Genomic DNA, 15,142 nt, shown 5'->3' on the forward strand with positions numbered 1-15,142 from the left:
GTGTAGGTGGTCGGTCCTCGGTAGGACTTGACGAGCATCGGCCACAGCACCGATTGCCCTTCGGGGCAGAGGGGATCCGTGGTGCGGTCTGTGTGGTCCTCCTGCGGCACTGTGCTGCTTCACACCCCTCTCTGGGCGCGGACCTAGCCTCGCCTTTTAGTCCTTCCACCCCAGGGCTTCTCGGAGCGGGGTTTCCGGAAGAAGTGCCCGCTCTGGTCAAGAGGCCGTCCCCAGTCAGCTGATCGCCTCCAGGGGTGGGGTGGAGGCTGAGCCCCTGGGAGGGCCTGCCTGCCCGGTGGGCGTGCCTGCCAGGCTCCTGCCTGCCCGGCTCCTGCCTGCCTGGCTCCCACTTTTGCACACCGTCCCCCTGCTCTCACCGCACAGCACGCTGGGCTCCTGCTGAGCCATCCGTATTCTGCACGCCTGGTTCTCCCCTCCACCTGACCTCCCACCCGCCACGGGTCTCCCTCCCCTGTGTTCATCGGCCTTGGCACTTGGGAGGTCGACCAGTCAGCCTGTGCAGAGTGCCCTTCAGTGAGAGTCGGGCTGTCTTTACTGTGGTCAGGCGGGGACTCCAGGGTTTGGGGAAGAGGGGCGCAGAGGTGGAACCCATTCTTGCACAGCTTCAGAAGGGCGTGGCATTAACCTGGAACCTCAGTTCCCTGACTTAGAAGTCCTGCAGGCCCTCCTGAGCGCTCAGGGTTTCAGCCGAGGTGCGGCCCACCTGCCCATGTGTTCCCGGGGCCCTTCTTACCCGGGTTTAAGTAACCCGCAGCCTTCCCCTTGACTGCGATGTCAAGACCTCTGATTGCACTTGAGATTCACCTGAAGGTCGTGGGGAAGGGCCGCCAGGGAGCGGAGCAGCAACCGGTCAGGGGGCAGGCGGGGAAACCGGAGCGGCCCCTCCCACCAGGTTGGAGTCTGAATGGAGCCAGCTCCCCCAGTCGGCTGCCCTCACTCTCGCTGCGTCTCTGCCTCCCCCGGGCGGGCTGAAGAGGGAGGTGGTGCGGCCCCTTCGTCCTCTTTAATCGCCTCGCCCCTGCTCAGCTTCCCCGCCACTGCTTAAATGTCAGGGGTCTAGAACACTGTGCTTGACCCTCTGGGACCCTCCAAGGCCTCTTATGTGCTCTTTCTTACAGTACCCTGTATTTTTTCTAGTTTTTAATTTGAGTAATTATTGGTGTATTCGCGTAATGTCTGCCTCTTCATGCAGACTGCAAGCTGCACGGTGTAGAGAGAGTCAGTCCCGTGCACCCTTCACCCCTCCCTCCGCCCGCTCTGCCCGTTTGCCCCGAGCCCGGCCGCGCACCCGGAGCAGAACGGCCGTTTGCAGTAAGGCGGACGTACCCGAGGGAGGGAGGGAGGGAGGGAGGGAATCAGCAAACGAGTAACCGAACGCGTATCTGATACTGAGACCTCTGCCAAGTACACCTCTGAGGTCTGATGCCTTGTTGACACCTGTCATACACGAAGCCCCGTGCTTATCAGAAATTATGAGAGGTGAAAGGTAGACAGCTTTTTTCCCGGGGGAGGTGATTTTTGCTCAACAACCTACCACATAGGCTCGCACAGTTCTCCGAGACCTGCCTCACCTTCCTCACTGTATTTGGTGTGAGCTTGTGACAAACCTCTCACTTCTCCGGATGGCGTCTTCCTCCAGAGTTGCCCTGCAGTGGCGGGTCCTCTTCAGGCCCGGCTCTCGGGCCAGCCCCGCCCCCAACGGTCACACCCTGCCTGCTGCATGGAGCACATTCAGCACCCAGGGACACGTTTAATTATGGGGAAAGATCTTTCATCATTTTCTCAATACTGACCCTTCTTGAGGCTGTGCCCCAAGGCTTGTTTTCTGACATCTCCTTTCCTCCTTGTCCTCACTCCCCTCCACGCGGGGTCCTGCTCCCCTGGCGCCCTGGCGCTCTGGCCCGCACCCGTGCCTGCCCCACGTGGGGGCTCCCCTCCTGGTCTGTGTCTCAGGGCGCGGAGGCAGAGCTGCCGGGGCGTCTGCTTGCACGTGTTGGCTCAGCTTTCTCACCTAGAGGGGGGCCTCTTCTCCTGCGTCCTGCTTAACGAAAACCCGGAGCGTCGCTCTGGCCAGTCTTGGCAGGAGAGGGGCTTTCTTCCCGCATCTGCAGGCACTTGTTGTCCACCAGGCATCGGAGGGGATTGGAGGACAGTGCTTGAATGTACAGCCCAGTTATTTGGGCGGGTCTGGGCTACAAAATGTCAAGCATGCCGTGTGTCCCCTTGCACACTTGCACATGTTGGTGACACTCTTCACTAGATGTAACCACCCTCACCGTTATAGTCCAAACTCTGTCTTCTCCATTTCTCCTGCCGCCTCCTCCCAGGCTATGCCCCTGCCGTTCCCACCCTTCTGCTGCTTTGTAGTTACGGCGGCACGGAGACGCGCACGTCTGCCTGTTGGTCCCTCCTTTCCCGGACCCCCAGCCGCTGGCGTGCTCGAGGCGCTGTGTTGGGGGTCCTGGGGGCAGACGCTGTTACAGCAGGGCCCTCTCACTGGTGGTCGTTCGGGCCTCTATCGTCAGCTCCCAAGGAAGGAGAATCAGAACTAAGTTCACTGAAACCTTTTACTGTTCACATCGTTTTTTTCTGGGCCTTTTATATGGGTCATTCCAGTTTAGAGGCATTTGGTCCTGTGTTACGTGTGGTTGATTTAAAATTCACGTGAGAAACATGTTGCTCAGCACTGGGGCATGGGGGCCGGTCGGTGGGAGTCCCTGTGTTCGGCTCTCTCCGTGCGTCCTTCCTCGTTTCCTCTGTCCACGTCCTTTGCCTTGTCCCAGGCCCCCGCTCTGTGCCGTGGTCAGAACGGCAGGAGTCACTGAGCAGCCTCCTTAAATAATCAAAGCATTTTCTGCTGATCACAGTTAAATTATTTGTGGTATTTGGTAAATTAGAAAACTACAAAATATTTTAATGAAATGTGAAGAATCTTTTTAGGTAAAAAAGTATCAAAAGTAGCTTTTTAAAAGCTACCCATTTTTAAGTTGGATCAAGGTATAAATGTTTGAGATCTAAGGCTGGCTCACTCAGGTAGTAACGTGTTAGGTGGAAAAGGTTTGACCTCACGCATCACCAGCTCGCAGAGGACAGCTCAGAGTAAACTTACTCAGGTGCGCTGGGGATGCAGAATGATTTGGGGGTGGAGTTCAGGGTCAGTGTGATAACCAAACTGACCATGGCATATTTGTCTTGAAGTTGACCGTGTTTTCCGTGTGTTTTGGGATATACGCATTTTTTTACTTGAATAATTCCAGTATCTTAATGTTCTCCCGTATGAGCCAGAACTTCCAGGAGCATCTGTCCCCCGTAGTTTTTACAGCGTTCCACTGAGGACCTGAGTGTGATTTCCCAAAGAACAGGGTCACCTCGGCCAGTGGCGGTTTGCAGTTAGCGGCAAATGTGGTGTGCGGTTTTACCTTCTTGTTCACCTGCCTTTCTGGCTCCTGTGCTCTCTCACCTGTGACATTGTTGGACGTGTTGAACCATGCACAGAGGAAGTGAAGCTGGCAGAGGGGACCGCTGAGGCCAGAGAGAAAAGACGGGGACAGACACCTGCCGCACTGCATGCAGGGCTCGCTGCCCCAGGGTTGCCCTGGCCCCACGACCCACCCCCTTCCCTCGACTTTTCAGAGTCCGCATGGCCTCGGGGTTTGTGTTGTGAATGAAAGTTTTATTTTTAGTCCGTGGGGGTTGGGGGGAGGAGTGGGACTGTAGGTGGTTTATGACCCCGTAGAACTGGAACTTGGCCTTGTTTTTTTAAAAAAAACCCATAGCACACATTTGTGAAGCAGAGGGGAGAATACTTGTCACTTCACAATACAAAGCTAAGGGCTCTCGCTCGTTTGCACCTAGATCTGAGAAGACATGTTGAACACCACTGCCTCCTAATTCGGCTTTTCCTCCATTAAAGCAGCATCTAGAAATCTATTGTGGGTTTTTTTTTTTGGATCTCGGAGGTTGAGTTTTCTCAACTGTCTCTCTGCAGTGTGTAGCATCTGTAGTGATTTGGCATGTTTATGATTTCCAAACAAAATAACTGCGCCAGTATATGGCCCAGCAGAGGATTTGGGGCGGGCGCCAGCCCACTGGCTGCTGCCTGGCTTCTGGTCCTCAGTGTTGGGACTCGTCAGCCTGGAAGAACAAAATGGACAGTATGCTTTGTTGCAGTGTTTTCTGTAAAAATAACACTTTCAGAGGAATTTTCGTCCCTGGCAGTGGGAAGCTTGGCACAGAGCAAGCAGGAGGACGCGCCGCTGTGTGGAGACACTGCGGGCCCCTGGGGCTGCCGGCTCCCTCCCTCCCGGTGCCCTCCCTCCCCGGGTGGCTGTCCAGCGCTGCGGTTCTCTGGTCCCCTTGGATCTGGTCCGTACGGGGGCTTTTCTTTCTTCTCCTTAGCGTGACCATCTGTGGGTGTGTGGTTGGGGTTTTTGGTGTGTATTGTTGGATTTGTGTTCAGAGAGTACTGGGAGAGGTTTAGCGGGGTGGGGGTGAGGGGCGGGCCCTCTCCCTGGGGAAGTCCCTCCCCCTGCTCTGTCTGTGCGCGTTGGCCAGCTGCTCCTTCCCGTCTCGCTGTGCTCCCGGTTCGGAGGGTTACAGAGCCATCTGGGAGCAGCTGTTCCCCGTTTTCACTGGGGCAGAGGAAGAAAGAAAGAGCCCCACTACCATCAGCAGTGATCCGGGTTCGAATGTAGGGACAATGTGGCAGTTATGATAGAGGGTCGTAACTTGAGTGGAAAAGGAGAGTTACAGAAATTTTAAAAAGTTTAGAAGAGCATGAGAGAGGATCTGCTGAAAGACGAGGAAAGGACTGAAGGTGGGACAGTGACCAGCTGGTTTTTGAATTCCTGTCCCAGGCCTGGGGTGTTGTGCCCTCACGCTGGCACGTGCGCTCCCCCAGACTGACTGCTCCCGTGGCGTCCTGGGCTCCGAGACCCTCCTCTTTAAGCCCATTTACGTTCATTGCGAGTCATGTCTTAGCTACAGCCCTCATTTATTGGCGCTCTGGTGCTGAATTAAAGTTTAAAACTTGTTTGCCTTTAGTTTAAGAAATGTAGTGATCAGACAAAATGAAAACGAACAGAAGAATGACGGTAATTATATATTGCTTGTGAACCCCAAGTGTGATGGTTTGATCTTTTGTCACCATTCCTTCAGAATATAACTTTATTACTGTGTTTCAGACCTTTCAATAAAATAATGCGCCCTGGCTGGCGTAGCTCAGTGGATTGAGCGCGGGCTGGGAACCAAAGTGTCCCAGGTTCGATTCCCAGCCAGGGTACATGCCTGGGTTGCAGGCCATAACCCCCAGCAACCGCACATTGATGTTTCTCTCTTTCTCCCTCCCTTCCCTCCCTCCCTCCCTTCCCTATCTAAAAATAAATAAATAAAATCTTAAAAAAATTATAAAATAATGCCTTGTGTTTATTAAATAGGTAGTGTGTGCCTGGCAAAGTATAGCTGATTTAATAGGTAGTGTACCGTTTAATTCTTACAATAATCCTGGGAATTCTATGTGTATAGAATTGAGAATACATTATGATGTCATTGAAAAAACACACAGAGACACATGCACGTGCATGTAATTTTGAAGGGCTAGAAAGTTCTACACCAAAATATTAACAATGCCGACTTTTAGGTGTGGGGGAAAGACAATTCTTATATTGTCCTTTATGATTTTTTATAGGCTTTCCTTACTATGTATCAGTTATCTTTATGATCGCACGAGGAGGGGATCGCTACTGTTTTCATGCTCGCGTCCTTGGCACGTCTCACATACATGCAACAGTTTCCAAGTCTCCGTCCTCACCGCCTCACACACTTGGGGACTGTGGAAGTGTTTTGTGTACTTTCAGTAGTTTTTGTAGTAATTCGTGTGAAGACGTATTTTACGTCTTTAGACGAAGGCTGTGCCTTTCAGGATACTGTTCTTATCCCCCTTTGGATCACAGAATGCTGGGAGTCAGGTCTCACCCACCCTTGTACCTTCGTGGTCCCCAAGACAAGTCCGGCACGCGGAAGATACTCGGAAGTGAATTAATACTTAAGTGAATTCCTTAATTTCCAAACATGTTTCTTTTTTTCTTTTGAGGCAACTCTCAGTTACTCAGTTACACAGGGATCCTTTCCCTTGTACTCTGGTTGTTTATGTGGGTGTGGCCTGTAGTTGCTAAGTTCTTTAAAGCCTGTGTTCCTATTTCTTAGTCATCTGCTAGGTAGCTCTTCAGGCATATTTATTAGGTAAATAGTATGTAAAGAGCTGTCTTGTTTTGGGAGTAGTTCACAGTTGAGAGAAAGAAAGAAAATTTTGAGGATATTTCATTAATATGCCAAAGACAGAAAACATCGTGTGTTCCATGAGGACCTACGGAAATAGATTCGCAGGGATTTGCTAAAAAAGAAATATAAGAAGTTACCTATGTAGATGAGACCCTGGGTCACTGATTCAAGCCGTTTCAGACAGGTGAAACCCAGCATTCGCAGCCGTCTAGGCGGGAAGACGGACCTGACAGTGTGTCCATCACGGAACAGCCGTCTGTGTAGTGAGACTGCAAGCAGAAGCGTTTTGTCTGCCTTTAGCGTTTCTGTAACATGCAGATGGCAGTTCGCGAGGTCCTGATTAGCCTCGATGTTGTTGGAGTTTCTTTTTAGGATCTTCCTGATTTTTAAGTGATTCTGTCCCCTTTCTTGCGTTTCTTTCTTTCTTTCCTTTCTTTCTTTCTTTCTTTCTTTCTTTCTTTCTTTCTTTTTCTTTTTTTTTAAATTTTTTAAGTTCTCTGTCCTGGCAAACTTACGTGTGGGAAACGTTCTGTTTTGCAGGTGTCCTGGTCAGATATCGGGGGGCTGGACACCATCAAACTGAAGCTGAAGCAGGCTGTGGAGTGGCCCCTGAAGCACCCGGAGGCTTTCACCCGGATGGGCGTCCAGCCCCCTAAGGGCGTTCTTCTGTACGGGCCCCCCGGGTGCTCGAAGACGATGATCGCCAAGGCTTTGGCCAACGAGAGCGGACTGAATTTCCTGGCCGTAAAGGTATGGTGCTAAGTTTTTAAATTGCTGCTCCCTTTTCCTGCCCCCCCACCCCCAGCATCCACCTGTGATTCCGTCCCTTCAGAAAACGTGAGAAGGTGACTTAGGAGTAGCTGCTTTTCATTTGAGGTTGATGGTGATGTAATAATATAGGGGGTGAGAGGTGAGTGAGTTAGTGTGAGACATGGGTGCATCAGGGTGGACGGTGGGTGAGAGGTGAGTGAGTTAGTGTGAGCCGTGGGTGGTGTGTTGGGTGGACAGTGGGTGAGAGGTGTGTGAGTTAGTGTGAGCTGTGGGTGCATCAGGGTGGACAGTGGGTGAGAGGTGAGTGAGTTAGCGTGAGCCGTGGGCGCATCACTGCCCGTGAGCGACGCATCCGCTCCCCCGGCCCGGCCTGTCTTCACAGTGCTTGCTTCCAGTTAGACTTGCAGGTGTCTTCTCTCCTTCTTCCTTGTCTTGTTTTTAGAGAAAAAGCTCCGCTCCTTCCGCACAGGCTTCCGGCAGCCCTCCCCCACGTAGGAGAGGGGAGAGCCCGCGCCGCCGGCGTCCGTTCGCCGCGTTTCCCCGTTTCCCCGGGACACCGAGTCTGCCTGCCTGCACACCAGGTGCTCGGCACGCCGTGGTCCTTCCGGCGTCACAGGCAGGCTGCCAGTCGGTCCCCCGAGGTTGTCGGTGTCGCGGCGGTCTGGTGCTCCCCAGCAGCGGTGCTCACGCTGCGCTCTGTTTGAGAACCGGTCTGTGGAGCCCAGCGTGGCTTCTCCAGGCGTTCTGACCGCGTGCCGTCAGCTACGCCAAGCAGGTAGGAAGCAGAACAGACACATTGAACGCATTGCCTACGCGGAGAAGTGTCTTCACCGGATTCCTGCTCCGGTCACGCCCTGGACTTGTGTGAAGAGCTGCTATAAAACAGTGACAGTAATGCAGAGTTGGGATGGCAACAGTTCTAACACAGGCAACACGGACACCAGTAATTTCCTTTCTGATTGTGATCAGGCCACACTTGCCTAATTAGTCACCCGCAACAGAATGAATTCTGCATAAACATTTCTTCCTCCTCCCTCCTCCCTCTCCCTGCTCCAGCCCCCTCCCCAGCACAAACCCACTCTCCCAGTTATCTAAAGCTTGTGTAGTGAGTGGACCCTGATTCTGGTTTTCTTGTTCAGTTTCTGACGTCTGTCCACAGCCCCCTCCGGGTAGAAGTGCCGTGTGTCCTATGTAAACGAACGGCACCGGCTTTGCTCCCGTGACTCTGTATTTCACGTCACGACGGGCCGACCTCGCTCTGCTCTGCGGTGCACACTGGGACCGTGACCGTGCGGGGCGAAACCGCGCAAAAATAATCTTAATAATCAGCAAGGAAAGGTTCCACTTTTCCGTGACCTTAAAAAATTTGGCAGAACATCTGGAACTCCGACTCTCGTTTGTGAATGTGTAAAGCGTTTAAATGTCACAAGGCGTTTGCCCGTGTAGCCGCTTTCTTGCTGGTTCTCCTGCTCCCGGACTGTTGACTCCTTAGTGCAGCCTTCCACGCACAGTGCGACGTGCGGTTCTCCGTTTTATGAGGACGCTCAGTGTATGAGTGAAGGACGTTGCTCACCTTTGTGTTAGTCGGCTTTTATCTTCAGGTTCCATTTGTGTTGGGGGCAGCGCTGCAGTGAGACATGCTTGTACGGGCCTCGTGCATTGACGTAGAAGCTCTTGCCGTTGGTCGGCGTAGACATTACCAGATGTTACGAAGTTGCTTTTTAAGGTCATTTATTTTTTCCTTAATGTTTTGATCAGTTTTGTTAATGTTTTGAAGTCCAGGTTTTTCACTCGGGAGTTGTGTCATTGGTACTTTTGATGACCTTTTACAGGCTAGCGCGGGGTCAGCCACCTGCTGGAAGCCCTCCCTCGGCACCAGCAGTGCTTCCGGAGCCCTAAAGGAAACGATGTGCGATGAAACTGATGTCACCGTAGGCTTACTGTTTTCTCTTTTCCAGTTTGTTTTTTATTGAATTTATTGGGGTGACGTTGGTTAATAAAACTGTACGGGTTTCAGGTGTACAACTTGAAAACACATCGTCTGCATGTTGTATTGTGTGTTCACCACCCAGGTCAGGGCTCCCCCCCCCCGCCCTCTGATCCCTCCTCCACCCTCTTCCACTTCTGCCTAACCCCCCGCCCCCCGTCTCTGGCGGTCGGCACACGGGCGTCTGGGTCTGCGACCTTCACCCTTCTCGCCCAGCCCCACCCCCCTTCGACGGCCCTGGGTCTGCTCTGCTCGGGCTGGTGGCCTCGTGCGCCGCTGACGCGTCGGTGCGCCCTGAAGCAAGCCCTCAGGGGCTCCTGCAGTTCGGGTGCGCGTGGTGCCCGTGTGGGCTGGCCGAGACCCTTCTGGCTCCCCCTGGGTCTGGCCGCGTCCCCCCCGTGGGAGGCGCAGAATAACCCGCGAGGACTCGCCCGCCCGCAGCGCGTTTCCCCGGGAGCGATCTGGGCGGGGCGCCGTTCCTTTTCCGTGTGTCGCGGCGCCCGGGCGCGCCTCCGTCCCCGTCCCCGCAGCACTGGTCTGCCGTGCGGTGGTCGTCTCCTGAAGCGGTCTCTTGACGGGAACTAGGCATCGCCTGTGCCGCTTTGTGGCGTTAGCTGACGTTCTGCCAGCGTTTGCCAGCACGCCTCGGGCAGGTGGGTTTGGGTGATGTAGGTCGTGTAGCCGGTGCTCGGGCCGGGCCTAGGTGCGTCCCCTCGGTGCCTGGAGCCAGGGTGTGCGTGGGGTGGAAGGTGGCCCTCGTTCAAAGTAAGGTGTTTGCAGAAGGAGAGACACACACACACACACACACACACACACAACGCCTGCTGGGCTTGCGGCTGGATGTGGGGACAGGGCGTCCCGAGGAGCCGGGGGCTGGGCAGAACCGTGAGTGCGGTGAGGGGACACTCCCATGGCCGAGGAGGACGTCTGGGCTGTCGGACGGCCGCTCCGCCGGGGTCTGCGGGACGTGGCTGTGGGCCTCAGGCAGAGGTGTTCTGTTTTGTTAATGTCCTGTGACTTCTTGTGATGGGATGACGGTGTAACACGAGGAAGTGGATAGGTGTGCAGTAAAAAAGAAAACCTACCGTGTTTCCATACCGTGTGTGATATGTTAGGTATTTAAGAAAGAAGACGATGTTGGACTTCAGAAGTGCTGAACGTCGGAAATGTGCACCCTCGACCCAGCGGTGGGCAGCGGGTCACTGGGAGACCCGGCACCTTTGCGGGACCCGCCTGCTGGGCTCCGGTCACTGACGATGAGGCAGAGTGTTGTTGCACAGAATCTGCACCGTGCACCCCTGGTGCCTGTAACGTGCCTGGACTCAGAGGGCAAGAGGGGTTGCCCGTCACCCAGGTGAAGTGCCGAGTGGCAGACAGCTAAGGAAGATGCAGACTTTTAAGGGTGACGAGGGTCATTGCCACAGAGTGACACTGCTGTGGCCCTGCGACCCTGTTGCACAGGAGCGGTCTCCTCTGGCCGGGGCACGGCTGAGAGGAGCACGCGGGCCCTGGAGAGGCGTGTGGTCAGCCTCCGGGTGGCCAGGTCGGGAGAGCAGACAGCACGAGGCTCAGGGGAGCCCCGCGGCACCCCGCCACGGACTCGGGTTCCACCCCGTTCCCAGGAGTTCCGTGCGGTCCTGAGGACGGAAGCCCTGAGGCCTGCTGGCCCAGTGGGCTTCGACCCCGGCAAAGGGACCCGCTCGGAGCGGGCAGCGGCTCGGCCTGGGAGCTCAGCGTTCCCTTCGCTGGCCTCCAGCGTGACCCCTCCATCCTCGGTGCCCAGCCGTGCCTGCCGGAGCGTGAAGATGGGGCGACGGGCGGACAGGTGAAGGAGACATTCGCAGCCCCAGCCTTTCCTCTGCATCGATGTCGTCTTTGGGACATGGAGTGGCTTTGACTCCTGAGGCACGGATACCGTCAGTGAAGATGAGCATGCTGGAGGGACTAATTTAATTAAAGCAGATTTTCGTTTATCCTTCCCCTCCCCCACTTTTTCCTACTTAATGGGTGTGTTTGCTCTTTCCTCGAACTGAACACTTGCTTTCTTCCCGTGCAGGGGCCCGAGCTCATGAACAAGTACGTCGGCGAGTCGGAGAGAGCCGTTAGAGAGGTAGGAAGACCCCGCCTCGCCGCGGGGCTCTGCCCGCCCGGGAGCCCTGCCCGCCCGGGAGAGCGCCCTCCGGTCCTCCAGTCCTCCGGGCGGTCCCCGCTTTCCTTTGGGTCACAGAGTTCCGGTTCCACATCCCCATTCTGGTGGTGTGTTTTTTCTTGAGGCAAATATTATTTTATTATTTAAAAATGCAGTTTTGATTAATACTTTGTTTTTAAGCCTCACAGTAAGCGTACCACCCTTTAGTTTTAGCAGAGACTTTTAAAACGAGTGCCAGCGTTCTGTCCACGGGCCCGGGTGGCTGCCCGCGGCTGTCTGCTGTCTGGTCCGCTGCGGTGTGCATGCATCGGTGTGCATGCATCGGGCTGGTTGTGCGTCGCAGTCCGAACCGTTCCAAACGGAAGCCGGTGGCGGCGGGGCTCCGTGGGGGTGGCCGGTCACCGGCTGACGTGGCACTCCTCCCCCAGGTCTTCCGCCGAGCGAGAGCCGTGGCTCCTTCCATCGTCTTCTTCGACGAGCTGGACGCCCTGGCGGTCGAGCGCGGCAGGTAAGCACCGCCGGGCGGGCTCGCTGTGGCGCGGCGGCCGCCGCAGTGCCGAGCCCGCGCGCTTCTGGCGCCGCTCTGTGTCTCTGTCCGTTGGGCCGGAAAGAGGACGTCTCGCCATTCGTGCAGTTTTTCCCGTTGCCCCCGTTCAGTTACTTCACGTGCACGGCTTCACGTGCAGTTAAACAACGCCGATACCCATTCGGGGCATTGGGTTCATTTTTATAGTTTATTATCTATGGAGGGATCCTTAGTGCCATTTATCAGAATTTGGGTTTTATAAATATATGATTAAAACAATAAACAAAGGTCGATTAAGTATAGAAATGATAGAATAGAGCCCAATTATAATATGAGGTGTTATTACACAGATTTTAGTATTCTCTGGATTAAATCACACTTCCTAAACTATAATTAGGTACAATAGAATAGAAATTAATATTAATAGTTTTGTTTCTGAATCTCAGGCAATAAAGAGAATTGTTTATGATAGTTTAAGTGTATGGTCTTACAATCATCAGTGTCTCACAGAACTGTTCGTGAGCACAGTAGTCTTTTCTCCACAAGTGCTTAGCGGGCCTTTCAGGAGCACGCACAGGTGTTCCTGTGGGAGAGTGATGGTTCGTACGCCGTGTGCACAGCTGCATTGACGCTAAAGGTACCCCCGTGACGGTGGCTGTGACGGTGGCCGTGACGGTGGAGGGCGCCTCGTGAGCCGCAGGAGGACGTGCGGCTGGAGGCGTGGCCGCTCTCCCCCTCCCCGGGATCCGCGCTGCTGTCCGTCCACCGTGGCAGCTCCTGTGAACACCACCGCTGGCCCTTGTACTTGATGAGTTGGCGAGCCCGGGCCCCGTCAGTGCTTGCGAGGGGAGACGGCACAGCTGCAGGTGGCGCGGGCTCACCTGGGCTGCAGGAGAAGAGACGGAAGCCAGAGCGGTCAGCTGGAGCCGTGCGACCTGCCACACTCGCGTGACGTTGGGGGCGTGTGTTTGTGGAGCCTGCGGAGGAGCAGGGTGGGCTACAGTGTTAAATGTGAGCCGGGTGGGAGGTGGAACATGGAGCAGATTCTCCCGAAGTGCTTTTGAAATAAAATGGAACGGGAAACCAGACAAGGCACTGGGTGGAAATCGCCTGCTTTTGCGGGCAGTTAGGCTCAGAGGGAATTGGCCAGCTGCTAATGATTTGCGTCCTTCGGGTCTCACTTCCTCTGACAGTGTCCGTCTCATTCTGTGCTGTGGGCGTCCCTCCTTCGGCGGCTCAGCCCGATCCAGCACAAGTGAATTCTGTGCGGTCGCCTCTGTAGAGGAGGTTTTGGTCAAAGTCATGTGACGTTTCAGAAAACCAGGATGGGGCTGGTGAGCAAGTGCAGCGCTAATGGTCCGAAGCAGAGCGTGTTGGTGGCACCTCAGTCGCAGTGCGTCTCTCAGAGTCGGCTTGTTCCGGCCACAAGAACCGCATGGAGTGATGCTGTTTTCAGGGCTCTTTCCTCCTCACTTCGGGATGAGCCAGCATTGCCTGGAAAGCGATTGTTTTCTCTAATGAGGGTGCTATTACCTGAAAACTAAAGCAAATAAACCCCCCACATGTATGTTGCATGTGTTTGTTCTTCAGCTGTTTAAATTAAACAGTTTCTAGGAACCGTAAAAACAGCTGGTGATGGTCCAAAAGTATAAAATTTTAAAGATACTGAACCAATTTTATGCACTGTTAAAGAAATGGAAAACATAGAAAAATAAAAAATTCCATAAACTAGGAGACATTTCTCCATAACATTGGGCTATAGAATAGTCATTACTTTCATTTGTTCAAACAATAACATTTAGATAAAATCCATATGGCTAGCCCAGACATGACAGTGTGTAAGAAGACTGTTTCTTTTTATAACGGTTGTAATTTCCAAACTTAAGATGCCTCATAAATTGAGCAGAGAATTATGATATATATATACTAGTCTTTATTATCCTGTGCATACTAAACCAGTTAATTTTGACCATTTCAAGTGACTCATTAGCCGTGAAAATGGAGGCTGTGAGCGGAGCGGAGACACGCCGTTTGCTTGTTAGCTTTAGACCTAGTTGTGCTTCCAGACCTATTTTTCCACATGCACAAAAGTGCCTAATGACAGCTGCTGTTTTCTCCTCCTCCCTGCACATTTAAATTTCTTTGGGACTTGAAAATAAATAAGGCTCACATTTCCTTCTTTTTCTCTGTGTGCCCATTGAAATCACGGTGCTCTGAATAAGATTTTTTGGTCTTATTTCATATTGGGATTTGGAGCAAATATAAGATTCCTTTTGCTGAGTGCGTCAGTGATCTCTGTGACATTCGGGGAAGCTGGAAATGCAGTTAAAGCAGCACAGCTCTTTGGGGAACAGGTAATACGGGAGGAAGTAAGATGCCAAGGTAGGGAAGGGGTTTGAGTTAAACAGGGCTGATAACATTCGATACCATTCATCTAGTGCTTACTAGGCCCTAGAAACTTTTAAGTGCTTCACAGGTGAAGAAAAAACTCACAAACAGAACCCTGCATGAATGCACAATAAGACATTATACAGTTGATGATTGTCTTTGGTATTTTGCCTGCACTGCCCGCGCCCTGCCCCTCCCCGCCAGCTGCCTTAACTTTCTGCCTTCCTGAAGGGTGGGGGCCAGCGTTCACTGCAGGCGTTCACGGCAGGCACAGCAGCGCTCTGAGAAGGGCCCTGAGGTGTGCAGTGAAGGCCAGGAAACGGGGCGGCCTTTTTGTGGTGTGTTTGGAGCGTGGGCTGAGTCGTGAACTCGTGGCACTAAGCACTGGAGAAGTTTCCGGAGGCATCACTTCTCCGAAGGACACTTTCGAGGAGGGCTCTAAATTGTTTTTACAGTGGTTTTTAAAATTTCATAAAATCATACAATTTTATAGCTGGAAAGATTCTTACAAGTTGTCCAGTGCAAGGTTTTATTCTTCAGGAGGAACAGAAGCCCCTAGAATTAAGCGGAGAGGCACGTGAGCTCCTTTGAGGTCTCAGCAAGACTGGAACTCGTGGTTCTGGTGTGGCGCCCTTCGAACGGCCTCCTACACTGTCAGGGTTTGGGTGCGTTTGTCTGGGTGAGAGTTATCTAATTACTTAAAGAATAATTCTACATATTACGGACTCGAACAGAAACCACTTTGTAGCCACTATCACTTTGTGTGCCTGTGTTTCGGGTTTCTGAGTACAGTGCCTGTTTCCCGGCAGGCACGGTTTTCACGTTGGAACACACCTAGTATTAAACAAATGCCGAAGAAAGCAGCGAAAGAAACGGGGAATGTCTGGCGGACTTTTCAGCCCAACAGCCTCAGGGCGTGCGCAGCTGAGCTCCGGGAGCGCCTTGCTCCGTGTTCTGCTGGAGCTGAGCCCTGCGGCTGTGCAGACGGAAGGTCCGGCTTTGCCTCGACGCAGGGCCCGCT

At 53.5% G+C, this 15,142-nt stretch overlaps 1 protein-coding gene across 1 annotated transcript in view; it reads left to right on the forward strand.

Annotated features, from left to right (window-relative positions):
• SPATA5 (spermatogenesis associated 5) overlaps window positions 1-15,142 on the forward strand; it is a 128,246-nt gene that overhangs the window by 29,626 nt on the left and 83,478 nt on the right. The window contains exons 11-13 of the mRNA XM_028521236.2: window positions 6,841-7,050; window positions 11,115-11,168; window positions 11,636-11,715. Coding sequence (XP_028377037.1) covers window positions 6,841-7,050; window positions 11,115-11,168; window positions 11,636-11,715 — 344 coding nt within the window. The remainder of the gene's footprint in view (window positions 1-6,840; window positions 7,051-11,114; window positions 11,169-11,635; window positions 11,716-15,142) is intronic.

Source organism: Phyllostomus discolor, chromosome 8, assembly GCF_004126475.2.
Source record: "Phyllostomus discolor isolate MPI-MPIP mPhyDis1 chromosome 8, mPhyDis1.pri.v3, whole genome shotgun sequence".
Lineage (NCBI taxonomy): Eukaryota > Metazoa > Chordata > Mammalia > Chiroptera > Phyllostomidae > Phyllostomus > Phyllostomus discolor.